Source organism: Diabrotica virgifera, chromosome 2 (genome assembly GCF_917563875.1).
Source record: "Diabrotica virgifera virgifera chromosome 2, PGI_DIABVI_V3a".
In the NCBI taxonomy this organism is placed as follows: domain Eukaryota; kingdom Metazoa; phylum Arthropoda; class Insecta; order Coleoptera; family Chrysomelidae; genus Diabrotica; species Diabrotica virgifera.
This window is the reverse complement of record NC_065444.1, coordinates 1131681-1147227: the sequence shown is the minus strand read 5'-3', so window position 1 is coordinate 1147227 and position 15547 is coordinate 1131681. Positions and strand designations below refer to the sequence as shown.

At 34.6% G+C, this 15547-nt stretch overlaps 2 protein-coding genes across 2 annotated transcripts in view; both read right to left on the bottom strand.

Moving 5' to 3' along the window:
- LOC114335442 (uncharacterized) overlaps positions 1 to 11925 on the bottom strand; it is a 42376-nt gene extending 30451 nt beyond the window's left edge. Inside the window, exons 1-4 of the mRNA XM_050644195.1 lie at positions 11620 to 11925; positions 6981 to 7159; positions 2063 to 2251; positions 853 to 1202 (exon numbers count right to left, since the gene is read on the bottom strand). Coding sequence (XP_050500152.1) covers positions 853 to 1202; positions 2063 to 2251; positions 6981 to 7159; positions 11620 to 11777 — 876 coding nt within the window. The 5' untranslated portion in view covers positions 11778 to 11925. The remainder of the gene's footprint in view (positions 1 to 852; positions 1203 to 2062; positions 2252 to 6980; positions 7160 to 11619) is intronic.
- Positions 694 to 15547, bottom strand: part of LOC114337532 (facilitated trehalose transporter Tret1-2 homolog) — a 337833-nt gene continuing 322979 nt past the window's right edge. Inside the window, exon 4 of the transcript XR_007696336.1 lies at positions 694 to 800. The gene's annotated coding sequence lies outside the window, so the exon portion shown is untranslated. The remainder of the gene's footprint in view (positions 801 to 15547) is intronic.

The window sequence follows — 15547 nt, the reverse complement described above, 5'->3', positions numbered from 1 at the left end:
GAGAGTTTAATGAAATGGTAACAAATCAATTGGAAGTTCTGTCCGACAAAATACATGGAACGTTTTCATAATCTGACGTTATAAAATTTTTAACCTGTTCCACAATTAAAACTTCCCCTGTTCCAGTGTTCCCATACATCAAAGTTTGTCCGACTAGACACCGTTAAGCTATTAACAAATTTTCAGCTTGCTATTAATCAACTTTTTTTTTGGTACGCGGGATCCAGGTCTATACATACATTTGGGAAATATGCCGATAGAAGGGGTTGATAAATACAAATACCTAGGAACCTGGTTTTCAGAGAAAAATGATCAAATAACAAAATAAGGACCAGGATAGAAATAGCAAGAAATGCGTTTGTAAAAATGAAAACAGTTATCTGCAACAAAGACCTTGGATTGGAACTGAGAGTAAAAGCAATATGGACTTGAAAGCTGGACATTGAAGCAAGTCCATCAAATAAGCTACAGTCATTTGAAATGTGCTGTTACAGAAGGATGCTTAGAATAGCATGGACACAAAAGAAAACGAGCACGGAAGTATTGCGAGAAATGGGCAAAGAATGCGAAATAATAAACACAATAAAAATAAGAAAGTTACAATACCTGGGACACGTAGTTAGGGGACAGCGATACGAAATGATAAGACTGATAATACAGGGAAAGATTAGAGGGGAAGGAGTATTGGAAGAAGGAGAGTGTCATGGTTGAAGAATTTAAGGGACTGGTTTAAATGTAGTTCTATAGAACTATTTAGAGCAGCGGTAGATATAGTAAAGATAGTGATGATGATATCCCACCTCCGATTGGGAGACGGCACTTAAAAAAGAAAAAGAAGATACGAAAACTTACCTGAAAATAATAATGTGCGTAAACAATATCTTCAACACCCAAACTTATCCTGGAATGTAGCAAATCCTCCAAAGTTTTGATACTCTCCGTCGTGCTTTGTAAGATAGCCACAATATTAGCGGCGTATGCGGTGTACAAGAACATAAAAGCTATGAAAGTGAAAACTGTGGCAATTCTTCCAGAAACACTTTTCGGTTCAGTATCAGTGCCTTGCTGGGTTATTGCTCCCAGTTCCATGACTAACACGTCGAAAAATCCTGGTCTTAAAGGCATTATGGTATTTGAGTGGGTTTCCGCTACTGTTTCTTTGAATACAGGATCATACCATTCCCATTTTACTATTATGTAAACTAAAAATAATTACAGTTAAGTTGTAAGTTTTAAGTCGAAACGTTAATAAAATTATTTTTTTCATTTTAATTGTGGCTTATTTCCCATATAAATAATTAATCATAAAAATGCCACAAGGAAATAGCTTCAGAACAACATTGTAAGTTTTACTTTTAATAAAATTAAAAATAATATCAAAAATAAAACTATTGGGACCAATCTTCTAGTCACACCTTAGTAGTTTCTTCTAAAATTTTCAAATCAACGAATTGCCGGAGCAAAAAAGGCCGTAAGAGATCTAAATAGTTGCATCTCACTTCCCGCCTGTCCAGCTGGTAAAATTCCAACGAAGATTAGTCCCCCATACTCAAAATAGGAGTAAAAATACCTAATAATAAATAATTATTTCGTTGTAAAACGAAACAAGAGCCGTCTTATTTTTGGTTAGTTCAGAGAGCGCCAAAGCACTCTGACCGGTTTCAATCCTTATTAGGATATCCTCAGAGAGTGCATATTTGTTTCTCTCTGAACCACCAAACTTCGGGCGGCCAGCATCGATTCACAACGAAGTAACCTGATGGTGTGGATGTCGTAGCGACATCTGCTAAATACACGTGTAAGTTTTACTTTTAATAAAATTAAAAATAATATCAAAAATAAAGCTATTGGGACCAATATTCTGGTAACACCTTCGTGGTTTCTAAAATTAGCAAACCAACGAATTGCCGAAGCAAAGAAGGCCGAGGGAGATCTAAATAGTTGCATCTCACTTCCCTCCTGTCCAGCTGATAAAGGTACCTAAATGTTCTGTTTTATTACATTGTATTTAATAGTGTGTATTATTACATTAAATATTTCTATATAGCACTGAACTACATACCTGCAATGAATACAAGGGGAATCAATCCGAAGCAACAGTACCAAACATAAGAATCAAAGGGCAAGGTAAATACGTTGGAAACATATGAAAGAGGAGGTGCTCTAAACAAAAACCTTATGTGTGTAGGAGCACTGGGTGCTATATATTCGATGATGTCTATTCTGTCTATGGTGAAAAAAGCTGCTGTTCCTACAATTAAAATAATAGATAAAAAAGATAAAAAAGATCAAGGCAGGTTTTGTTTATTTATATTTGATTCAGAGTTGGACCACCATCTCCATATAGCTATTTCAGCATCCTTAAGCATCATCAGTGAAGTTTATGCAGTCACAACTCTGAAGGAAATATAAACATTCTGCTTATTTTAAGGCAAACCATCGCAATGCAATGAACCCACCTTTTGAGACGCAATTTAGCGACATCTCTCGTATTGCGAGGAAAACAACGAAAAGCCCCAGATACAAAGTTTACTACCTTTTAAACAATTAGAATAATTGAAATAAAAATATAATAAACAATATTTTAAATCTAAGACTTTTCGTTAATAAACTGCTTTCTGGCTGCATCCCGTATCTCCGGATTTTACAATATATAATCACAGAGACGACGAAAATAGGAGAAAGCAAATAGAGGACACTTAGGCCACGCATTTACCTTCCATTCGTCTAGGAAAAGGACCGAAAGACAGTTTCTAAATGAATAACCATTTTCAATTTCGTTGCAAAACGAAAACACAGCCGAACCATATTCTAGTCCAATCAGAGAGTGCTGCAAGCACCCCTACCGGTTTCGAAACTTATTAGTCTCTCATCAGGAGGCACATATGCTGCTCTCCCCGATCCAACCAAAACAAACCCCAGCGTGCAGTCCTGGATTGCAACGAACGAAATGGCATAGATGCCCTAGCGGCAACTGCTAGCAAAAAGACTAAGTTTTCACTCTAATGGCATATAAAACAACATAATGCTATTCTACATCCCACCAGAATGAAAACAATGGGAACCTTCTCTGGTTACACCTCCGAGGCTTCTACAATTTGCAAGCCAAACGGATACTGAGACTAAGGAAGATGAGGGAATTCTACAATTTACAATTCACGTCCGATCTGCTCAGCGCGGTAAAGTTCCAACGAGAATGGTTCCCTTCATACTCCATTCCAAGGGAACCATTTTCGTTGGAACTTTACCGCGCTGAGCAGATGGGACGTGAATTGTAAATTGTAGAATTCCCTCATCTTCCTTAGTCTCAGTATCCGTTTGGCTTGCAAATTGTAGAAGCCTCGGAGGTGTAACCAGAGAAGGTTCCCATTGTTTTCATTCTGGTGGGATGTAGAATAGCATTATGTTGTTTTATATGCCATTAGAGTGAAAACTTAGTTTTTTTTTTCAGTTTCTAAATACTCAAAACTGAGTAAAAATGAAAAAGATAAAAAAGATCAAGGCAGGTTTTGTTTAAAATAATAGAGTTTTATAAGCAAATATTTAAGTCTTTTCATTATTTTGTATTATGAATTTATCTTTTTTTAATTTTAATATAGATATAGAGTCTCACAAACTATTATTCGCCCATTTGTCAAGGCAGAAACATACACTAATCACAAAAAGTATCGCATGATTTTTGAAACAGAAAAAAAGTTTTAAAATAATTTTTCATTTTTAGCAGAATGTTATAATTTTCGTTTATCATGTCCTTTAGGTGCCTACAAACCCATAACATTTTAAGTTGAAGCGTGTTTATGCCGAAAAAACAAATAGTAAACAAGACGTTGGTAAGGGAGAATATTTATTTTGGACATTTGTGTTCGAGAATTTGATATGTGCACTATGTCTGCTTGAGTTTTCAATGAGGAGGTGCGTTCTTACAAAAATTAGTAATATAACGTAAGAACAAGCAGCCCAAAATGTAGGTTTAAATGGAGATGGACGATCGCAGCAATATATTGCTGATGTTAAGGGAATCCACCAATCCAGCGTTTCAAGAGTTTTAAGAAGGTATAGAGAAAATAGAGGACACACAAGAAGACCAGTTCCAGGACGAACCCCACAGATGAACGTTATTTACATCTGCAGACTTTGCGTACACATGTTACAGCTAGACAACTAGGCCAGGAACCGAAGCTTTTCACCTCGCAATTTTTACAGAATGGATCGATTTGCTTGAAAATTTGAGAATAAGTAGTGGATAGTCCAAGGATCAAAATCTATGTGATTCCGAAAGGCGCTTTTACCATGGGGGTATTTGCCACCCCAACTCGGGGGTGGAAATTTTTTATTATATTTTGACCGCAAAAGTTGATAAAAACATTCATTGTAAGCAAAAAATGTTCTATACATTTTTTTGATAAAATTAGTAGTTTTCGATTTATTCGCTATCGAAAGTGTTAGTTTTGTATAGAAAAAATCAATGTTTTTCGATATACTTACTCATTTACGATTCATTCAATTTTTGCCGTAGAAAAAATTTTTCAAACCAAGTTCTTGGGAACTAAATAACCTACAATGTGATATTGAAACATTTTTTCGTATCTCTGATGCTAATCTTTCTATTCCGAAGAAAATGGCATTTTTTACCAAACTACAAAAATTCGTTATTCGCTTTTAACTCCAGTTTTTTAAAAACTAATCATTCTAAGCCAGTCAAACTTCTAGAATCTATTAATAATACATAAATAAATAAGAATGAATAAGGCCAATGACTAAAAGCACCGCTAACTTACATTATTATGCTTCCAATTGGATTTCTCCTTTTTTTTTTCAAAAAAATATATTGATTTTTTAACCGTAACTTTTTTATTTTTTATCTTAGAAAGTTTTGTAAAGAATAATTTTGTAGGTTTTTGCAAGATCTATAAACCTATTGATATTAAATCTTTTTAAAATCCTCAGTCGCAAAAAGAGGTGACTTTGAAAGGGTCGATAAAGGTGGTTTTTGCATGTTATTACAAGTTTTAATTGGCAATAGCTCACTTAAATTTTTGCCGTAGAAAAATTTTTGCAAACCAGGTTCTTGGGAATTAAATAAGCTACAATTTCACTTTTAAACATTTTTTCGTATCTCTGATGCTAATCTTGCCATTCTGAAGAAATGGCCATTTTTTTCCAAACTACAAAAATTCGTTATTCGCTTTTAAATCCATTTTTTTAACCTATTCATTCTAAACCGGTCAAACTTCTAGAACCTATTAATAATACATAAATAAAAAAGACCAAATAAGGCCAATGATTAATTTTAATTAGGGTGGTGATTAGGGGGTTGCTTGCGATTACTTTTTCGCTGGAAAAAATAGGAACTGACATTCTTTTGATTATAAGTCACTTAATTTTTGAGCTAGAGACTTTTTTTATTTCTGGAGATATATATTTTTAAGTACTTTAAATTAGTTTAAACAAGTTGTCCTCGAAAAATGCATAGTTTTCCCGTCTTTTGACTTTGAAACTACAATATTTAGCATTTGACGAAGAAGAGCCAATATATAATAAAGTATAGCTCGATTACTATTGGTCTTAAAGGAAATTAAAAAAAAACGGTTTTGTTTATTTTTTCAAAAGGTACATTTTTGTTAAGTACAGTTGTTTTGATAAAACGAAAACTTTTAGAGTTATTAGCAGAAATCTTATTAAAAACATTGATTTTTCGATATAAAACTAACACTTTCGATAGTGAATAAATCGAAAACTATCCATTTTATCAAAAAAATGTATAGAACGTTTTTTGCTTAGAATGAACGTTTTTACCAACTTTTGCGATTGAAATATAATAAAAAATTTCCACCCCCGAGATGGGGTGGCAACCACCCCCATGGTAAAAGCGCCTTTCGGCATGATATAGATTTTGATCCTTGGACTATCCACTACTTATTCTCAAATTTTCAAGCAAATCGATCCATTCTGTAAAAATTGCGAGGTTTTGTCCTATTTTAAGCTTCATTACTTGGACTATACTACGAAATGATCTTTCCATAGCCCGTTAGCCGTAATGTTCGAATAAGTGTCATATCGGTTAGAAACAGATTAAGAGAATTTGGAATCAGAGCCAGAATGCCTGCTACTGCTCCACTGTTAACGAGGGCACATCGTATGGCACGTTAAAGTTTTGCACCAGGACATGTCGATAGGGATGTTAACGACTGGGCTAATATTCGTTTTATTGATGAGTCAAGAATTGCTCTTTGTAGATCCTATAGTATGTCGGATCCACAAAATGTAAATCTTGACTCATCATCAGTAAATAGAATATTAGTCCAGTCGTTAATATCCCAATCGACATGTTTTGGTTAAAAACTTAAACGTGCTATACGGTGTGCAATCGTTAACAGAGGAGCAGTAGCAGGCATTCTGGCTCTGATTCCAAATTCCCTTAATCTGTTTCTAATCGAATTGGCACTTTACGAACCGAACATTACGGGCCACGGGCTGTGGAAAGATCATTTCGCAGTTGTTTAACTGTAACATGATGTGTACGCAAAGTCTGCAGATGTAAATAACGTTCATCTGCGAGGTTCGTGCACCTGGTAAGTCCTGGAACTGGTCTTCTTGTGTATCATCTACTTTCTCTGTACCTTCTTGAAGCACCTGAAATTCTAGATTGGTAGATTCCAATAACATCAGCCAGATATTGCTGCGATCGTCCATCTCTAATTTAAGCTACAATTTGGGCTGCTTTTTCTGACGTTATATTACTCATTTTTTGTAAGAACGCACCTCCTCATTGAAAACTCAAGCAGACATAGTGCACATATCAAATTTCCGAATTTGCTTACTCTGTGCCACATTGCAAGTTTCTCTTTCTTAATACTACATAAAATGTCGATTTTTGTTTTATAAATTCATAATAGCCTATATTGTAAAACAGGCGAATGAGTAATTGTAGTTATACAGACATGAGTAACTGAACACATACAATTGAACACAAAACCTACCTCCTATTTCAGCTTCACCAGATTTTAAATCACCAACCATTCCTGTATATCTTGATGTATTGCCATCTCGGTATCCCCAAGTTGACTGAAATATTGGTGTAGAGGTGCCATTCAACAACAGTAATAAATTTCTCATGACAAACCAGTTGACTTTTGAGATGGGATCAATGTGCCTATCTCTAACAAAAGATATAACAACAGTTTAAATATTTAAAAAAGTCTAAAATCGAAGTAAAAAACTCAGTAGTAAGTAATTAAAAACCTTAAAAATCCAAATGGATTACATAAATTTGTTCAGAACAAACGTTCTCGGACTTATCAGTCCATCATCAGTGAACTCATGTACTTCATGTAAAACAGCCCCAAAATCAAATAATGGTTATATGCATTATGATTATAGACGGAGAGACAGCGCTGAAAAATCTCTTTGAATTTACTAAAGCTAGTTATTTCACAGTTGATTACTGTGAGTGTGTAGAGAAACATACTGCGGTCGGTCAAGCGAAACGTAGAACACGGGTTACTGAGAGGGTATCAAAGTTGCTTTCCTACGAAGGTAATTATTTCCATTTACTAAGGCTGAAAATCAGTACACACATTCTAAATTAAATATAAATAGAAGTTATTATAGTCGGTTAGCTGTATGACGGGACAGAGCCGGTCGGTCGGCCCCAATAGTCGATTGAGGAAATAAATCATTTTGGCTCGCAATTTTTTCGTCCAGCATGGATTTACTTATAATTTTTACAGAAGGTAGGGATCATTTTCAAGGTAGGTCCAAGGATCATTTTCTATATCATACGCTAAAACCTTGGGGGTGGGAATTCTTTATTACATTTTAACCATGTAATTCGATGGAAAAAGTGTTTCTAAGAAAAAAATGTTTTTTACATTTTCTTCGTAAAACTAATATTTTTCGAGTTATTCGCGCTTGCAAAAAAAAGTTTTTAGACGAAAAAATCGACTTTTTTAGAGGGTTTTTTGAGAATACCTCGAAAAATATTCTATATATTTTTGACGATAAAAAGTTTCTTCAAAAATAATTTTGTAGGATTTTTAAAGAGCTATAAGACTGTGTAAATTAAATTCCGTAAGATCCCTTAGTTTTTAATTGGGGCGGGTTTAAAGGACTCGAATAAGGGGGTGTTTGCTGGTAAATAGAGGTTTTAAACAGCTATATCTGGATAACTATTCACTGTAATGAAAATCTATGGTAATTAAAAAATCAAAGGGTAATTTTAGTCATTAAAAAAGCTACAATTAAAAAATCAAAGGGTAATTTTAGTCATTAAAAAAGCTACAATTTAGTAATTTATAATTTTTTTTCGTATCTTCAGTATTTTCGAAGATATTTTGAAGTAAAAGGTGAAAAATACCAAATTGCAAAAAATCAATTTTTCTTTAAACTCAATTTTTCCAAAATTAGGCATTTTAATAGGTTAAACTCCTTGAGTATATTGATAATATAAATATAAAAGGAACTACAGAAAGGTGAAGACCAATTTTGAATTAGGAAGGTAGTTAGGGGGTTGTTTTCACTGATTTTTTCGTAGAGAAAAGCAGGTATAGGCTATTCCACGAATATACGTCTGTCTTGGATTATCGCGACAACGAATATTTTAGTGTGCAACATAAGAAGTGCGAAAGTAAATGGCTCTCATAATTGTTCCAATAAACAACAATGTATTTTGTAATTTATTCATAATTTGCACAGTAAAATATTCGTTGTCGAGATAATCCATAACAGCCGTATGTTCGGGGAATAGGGTATACCGACATTTTTTTGATTATAAGTCGGTTAATTTTCATGCTAGAAAGTTTTTATTATTTTTTTTTGAAAGGTCTAATTGTATACTTGAAAAAAGTAAGTAAAGTAAAACTGTAAGTTTTCCTCGAAAAAATGCAATTTTTTCGCAATATTTGGCTTTGAATATTTCAAATTATGCATTTGACGAAAAAAGCTAACCTTTAACTGCCGTATCTCGGTTTCTATTGGTCTTAAAGATATTGTAGGAAAAGAATTTGGTTTGTGTTACTAAAAGATACAATCTCGATTTCTACAGTTTTTTTGATTAAATGCATATTTTTCAAGGTACTCTCAAAAAACCCTCTAAAAAAGTCGATTTTTTCGTCGAAAAACTGTTATTTTCAAGCGCGAATAACTCGAAAAATATTACTTTTACGAAGAAACTGTAAAAAACATTTTTTTCTTAGAATCACTTTTTCCATCGAATTACATGGTTAAAATGTAATAAAAAATTCCCACCCCCGAGACGGGGTGGCAACCACCCCCAAGGTTTTAGCGTATGATAGCAACATGATACATAAAATGATCCTTGGACTATTCCCTACCTTCTGTGAAAATTTCAAGTAAATCCCTGCTGGACAAAAAAATTGCGAGGCAAAATGCTTCATTTCCTCAATCGACTATTGGGGCCTACCGACCTGTCTGTCCCGTCATATAGCTGACCGACTATAATAACTTTTATTTATATTTAATTTAGAATGTGTGTACTGATTTTCAGCCTTAGTAAATGGATTTAATTACTTTCGTAGGAAAGCAACTTTGATACCCTCTCAGTAACCCCTGTTCTACGTTTCGCTTGACCGACCGCAGTATGTTTCTCTACACAATCACAGTAATCAACTGTGAAAAATTAAGCTTTAGTAAATTGAAAGAGTTTTTTCAGCGCTGCCTCTTATTCTATTATGGTTACATTCTTAAATCGTAAAATTATAAAGGCTTGAAGCCGATGTTAGCGGATACTTTCCGGGACATTATGAGACCCTACCCGAAATCTCAAACAACCACCTTGATCAACTGAAGTCTGCTAAGTAACGGTCGCGAATTCAATTCTTTTTTCAATTTATGACAGGCATGCAAATTGGCCGAAACCGTCCTTGAGTGTCAAGTGGTCATTCTCTGGCATACCCGGCTAGCCTAACTGCATTCAGTTCCAACTTCCATTTCCTACTTTCTATTTGGAGTTTATCTTCCAACCAACTCTTCAAATTTTCATTTCCTTTGCAAAAACTACAGGAGAAGTAGTTTTTGTTACATTGTCAGACTTCAAGTGACCACTTATTGATAATTAATTTGATTTAATATTTCTCAAGAGAAAAACACGCACGATATCCCAGATAAACACATTATGGAATTAGATACAGAAAAAGCGAGAGATGTTAACGGTTTTACTTCGAGACACAGATATATTGCTAACATATAAACGAAAGGTGGATTTACACATCGAACAAGCTTGAGTTCTTCGATATATGTGGATATGTAATTGTATCGAAATATTAAACGTAGGTAAAGATTAAAGCGAAAATCCATTTCTAGATTTATCAATATTGTTCTAAAATTCGGCAAATTGCAATTCTCAAATCTTTCAACAGTCACGTACAAAGCATTATAGTTTATTGTCCTTATCATAAAAGTTCGGAAAACCGGAAAGTATTAAGTAATATGAGATGATTTACTTGCCCAATACGCCTATTTAGAAATTTACTTTTTAAAATTTAAACACACAACGTAAAAAATAATATAACAATAACAGTTTTTACATAATATCAGACGACAAGATGGGGCCCCCGATCGATTGCCCCCCGCAAGGTTCATGCTGCGGGGCCCTCTGTTACGCCTCTGTATATGTACCGGGGTGGTAATAAAACAAGTCTTTTAAATTCGAATATAATTTAGAAAAATAAAAGGGTGGAATGATCGTGTTTTCGGCACCGTTTTAAGGTGAATAATGTTTATGATGATAATAATAATGAAAAAAGTGTAATAATAATAATAATAATAATAATAATAATAAACCGACTTTTATTTCCAAAAAATAATAAGTATAACAAACTGTACATTCTCTAAAGTAGAGGGCGAAGTTTATTTTTGCTGTGTTCTAAGACACAACAAAAATATTCTTCCACTTAACCCCAGTGTAGTAGTAGTCTTATGGCTCTAACAAAACAGTAGTAAAGAATACAATATTGAACAGTAAGATAGTAAAAAAGTAAAAAAATGCACCTCACAAGGAAGACGGACCCACTTACTTTTTTATTATTATGAGAAAGAGAAAAAAAATCACGGCACCTTAATTTTGAATGTTTAGGAGACGACGTTTAAGCAAGAATTTAAATTTTGGTATGTTACATGTTTTTAATGTAAATGGAATCTTATTATATAAACTGCTGATTTGATAACTATAAGAGCGTCGATAAAGCTCACTTGAAAAAGGAGGAATAGTCAACAATCCCCTATTTCTTATATTTATATTGTGAACATCAGAGCGATATTTTATTTTTCGATGTAGGTAAGATGGTTTTTTATTTACAATTACTTTATGACAAAGAGTGAGAAAATGATGTTTTCTTCTGTTCTCCATATTTAGCCATTTAATTTCTTTTAATTTATGCGATACTCTTTGTCGCCTTCTTATACCAAAAATTAAACGAAGACACGAATCTTATTTTTATATACTAGAGTTAAATTTGGTCCATACAATACATCCGCGTAATTAAATAATGATAGTACAAGTGTTTCACAAAGCTGTTTTTTCATATGAATTGAAAATAAAATAAAGTAGTAGTCAGTCATAAGTGTAGTCAGTCATAAGTATTTAAAGAATGTTAAAATTACCTGAAATCTTCGAGATGGTTGAAAGTGTCATTATTTGTAACAACATAGGAAATATTTAAATTAACCCCCATAATATTGCTCCTATTTGTAGACAAAATCAGCTGATTATATCTCGAAAAACCATCTCGTACATCCCATTCACCTACGTCGTTTTCCATAAACTCCAATGATTCATTTGAAATTTTATATATGGACTGTACCCTGTAAGTTTGTTTAATGCCTTTTTCGGGTTTATCTATTAGAAATATTTGACCGTCCAATCGAAAATAAAACTGTTTGAATCGGTCACGGTCCGTTTTGCCCCAAATTAACCATCTATACGGATGATTGAACTTGTTCAATTGTTTGCCCTGAAAAAATTAAGCCCGTGAGTTGGCAAATACGTTTATTTACAATTTATATCAAGGTCCAGTCAACTTACATAATATTTGAAGTGCAATTTTTGCAGACCATAATGACTTTGAAATGCTTTTCAGATTTATAAATTTATCCTTATTATGTTATGTCATTATAATTAGTTATTACTTTAGTAATACATGGCAGGAAAATAAAAGTTACCGTATATTAATAATTAAATGCAATGACGCAAATTCTTTGTTGCAATTAAGCACTTGATAAAGTCGGGACTCATTTGAATCACTGCTCAGTAGAAAAGAAAATCAGCAACACAACATGCAAGTGGATTATTTAGATGTTTCAGAGCAGAATAATATCCACAGACACGTATGAAGATGCCATAAATCTACGTGCAACCAAGGGTGCCATCATCAAATTAAGCAAGGTGCAAAGACTTGCTTGTCTCGGGATCACGGGGGCTATGAGGGGCACACCTACGGCAGCTATGGAGGCACTACTGGATCTCCCTCCTTTACATATAACAATAAGAGGTGAGGCGAGAATGGGCTATTATAGACTGCGAGAAAACCTGAGCAACGTACCAGTTAAATCAGGACATAGTAAAATAACGAATGAAATTAATGATGCCGAATGGATGATGATTTCTGACCATATGACATCAAGATATATGCCTGAAGTACCTTTTCAAGTGGACATTTGCCCACGAGACGAATGGGACAGAGGAAACTCTCGACACAGACTGCAGGGTTGCACCTGTATACGGACGGGTCTAAAACTGCAGACGGTTCGGGTGCAGGGATATTTTATAGTGGTGGAAATTTCAACATTTCTATTCCACTGGGGGAATGTACCTCCGTATTTCAGGCAGAGATTTTTGCAATCTTGCAGTGTGCAAGAGAAAACAACCTGAGGGCATTCGAACTGCAGCGGGTTAACATATGCACAGATAGCCAAGCAGCCATTGGGGCTCTTATAAGCCCTAAGGTGAACTCTAGGCTGGTGTGGGAATGTCGACAAGAACTTGATAGACTGGCACAACATAACAGTGTTATACTGGTATGGGTTCCAGGTCATCGGGGCATATACGGCAATGAAAGAGCTGATGCACTTGCCAAGAGAGCATCAGCTACAAAATACCTGGGTCCAGAGCCGGCCGTGGGAGTGCCAAAAAGCACCGTCCGCGAACGAAAAAAAGCCTGGATCCGAAGCCAACACAACTCACACTGGGAGAGTGTACCCGGTCAAACACATGGCAAGATGTATATCGGACGGACATGTGCTAGTAGAGCTGAGTTACTGCTGAAAACAAGCAGGAATCAGCTCAGTCATAACAGGTTTCCTCACTGGACATGCGCCAGTTAAGGGTCACCTACATAAAATGGGGCTGTTTCATGGAGACTTGAGCTGCAGACTCTGTAACAGAGAACCTGAAACAGTCAACCATATCTTGCATGACTGTGAGGCATTGGATCGGAGGCGGCAAACACTTTTCGGAGACATCGAAATGACTCCAAATTTATATGGCACCCACCCACTAGACCTGTACAAGCTGGTACAGGGTTCCAGAATTCTGGAATGGGTTTCATAAACAGTGGAAGATGTACAATAAGCCAAGTGGCTGCAGTACAACCGGTTCACAACAGACGGCTTCCAGTTTTGATATAATTCATGAGCTAAGTGCCCAAAGAATCTGGGTCCAGGGTTTCGCAGACGATATTGTAATAGTAACTAGGGGAAAATTTCCCAGCATTGTCGCCTATCAGATGATTGATCAGTTGCCTTCAATGGATAGAGAACTGGTGTCTGAAAGAGAACCTCTCCGTGAACCCATCTAAAACTAAACTGGTAGCCTTTACAAACAAGAGGAGTCTTACTGGACAGAGTAAGCTGAAATTATTTGGAGAGGTACTGAAAAGAACCAATGAGGTTAAGTATCTAGTGGTAACCCTGGATTCGAAACTCAATTGGAATACTCATATTACCAATATAACCAATATGGCTAAGCTACTCTTCTGGAACTGAAGACGAGTTGTAGGTAAAACCTGGGGATGGAAACCAAAGGTAATCTGTTGGTTATACACATCAGTGATACGACCGACAGTCACTTATTATCTCCACTCTGGTGGAGAAAAACGGCTTTGTAATCTTGTGTGACAACTCTCACCACCCTACAAAGACAAGCGCTTCTAAATATAACAGGAGCCTTGAATAGTACAGGAACGGCTTCATTAGAGTCTATCACCGGTTTTCCTCCGCTGGAATTAAATATTTCCATCCTGAGACTCAAAGCAAACAATACTTGGAGGTCGAATTAAGTATTGAATAGCCACACAAACACTACTGGGACTATACTTGAGGAATCCAGCTTTATGATGAACTCAGATGTGATGACACCAGAAGTAGTCTTCACCGAGAAGATTAACACAATTATATCATCTAGAGAACAAAAAGTTCCAAATACCGGGTGTCCACTTTTATTTTCTCCCATTTTAACTGCCTATAACTTCTAAACGGCTCAAGATAGAAATATGCGGTTTTCGCTGAAATGTTTTATTTTAGGAAAAGTTTTGTCTGAATGGATTTAGTTTTTTATATCGCTTTCAAATACGAAAAAAAATGGCGGATTTTTTAAAAAAACGTTGTTGACTTTTTTTAATGGAACACCCAGCATATTTTTTTGTAAATTGAAAGAAAGATCATTCACCTATCCAGCGATATAAAGTTTTTTAAAATCGGTTGTCAAATCACTGAGTTATTAATTTTTAAAATGAGAGGTGCAACGTGGATATCACATAACTTATGTGATTTCCCCATTGCATCTCTCAATTTAAAAATTAATTGCTCAATCATTTGACAACCGATTTTAAAAAAATTTATATCGCTGGATAGTTTTTTTTTTCAAGTTTTAAGTAAATGACCATTTTTTATATCGCTTTTAAATAAAAAATGGCGGTTTTTTGAAAAAAAAAAAACGTTGTTGACTTTTCTTATTAAAACACCCAGTATATTTTTTTCTAATTTGAAAAAACGGTCATTTACCCAGCGATATAAATTTTTTTTTAAATCGGTTGTCAAGTGAGTGAGCAATTAATTTTTAAAATGAGAGATGCAATGTGGAAATCACACACCTAAATAACATACTAACTAAGCAAATTGATATTATGTTATGTGATTTCCACATTGTATCTCTCATTTTAAAAATTAATTGCTCAGTCATTTGACAACCGATTTTAAAATTTTTTATATCGCTGGATAGGTAAATGACCGTCTTTTCAAGTTAGAAAAAAAATATACTGGGTGTTTTAATAAGAAAAGTCAACAACGTTTTTTTCAAAAATCCGCCATTTTTTATTTAAAAGCGATATAAAAAATGGTCATTTACCTGTCCAGAGATATAAATTTTTTTAAAATCGGTTGTCAAATGATTGAGCAATTAATTTTTAAATTGAGAGATGCAATGGGGAAATCACATAAGATATGTGATATCCACGTTGCACCTCTCATTTTAAAAATTAATTACTCAGTGATTTGACAACCGATTTTGAAAAACTTTATATCGCTGGATAGGTGA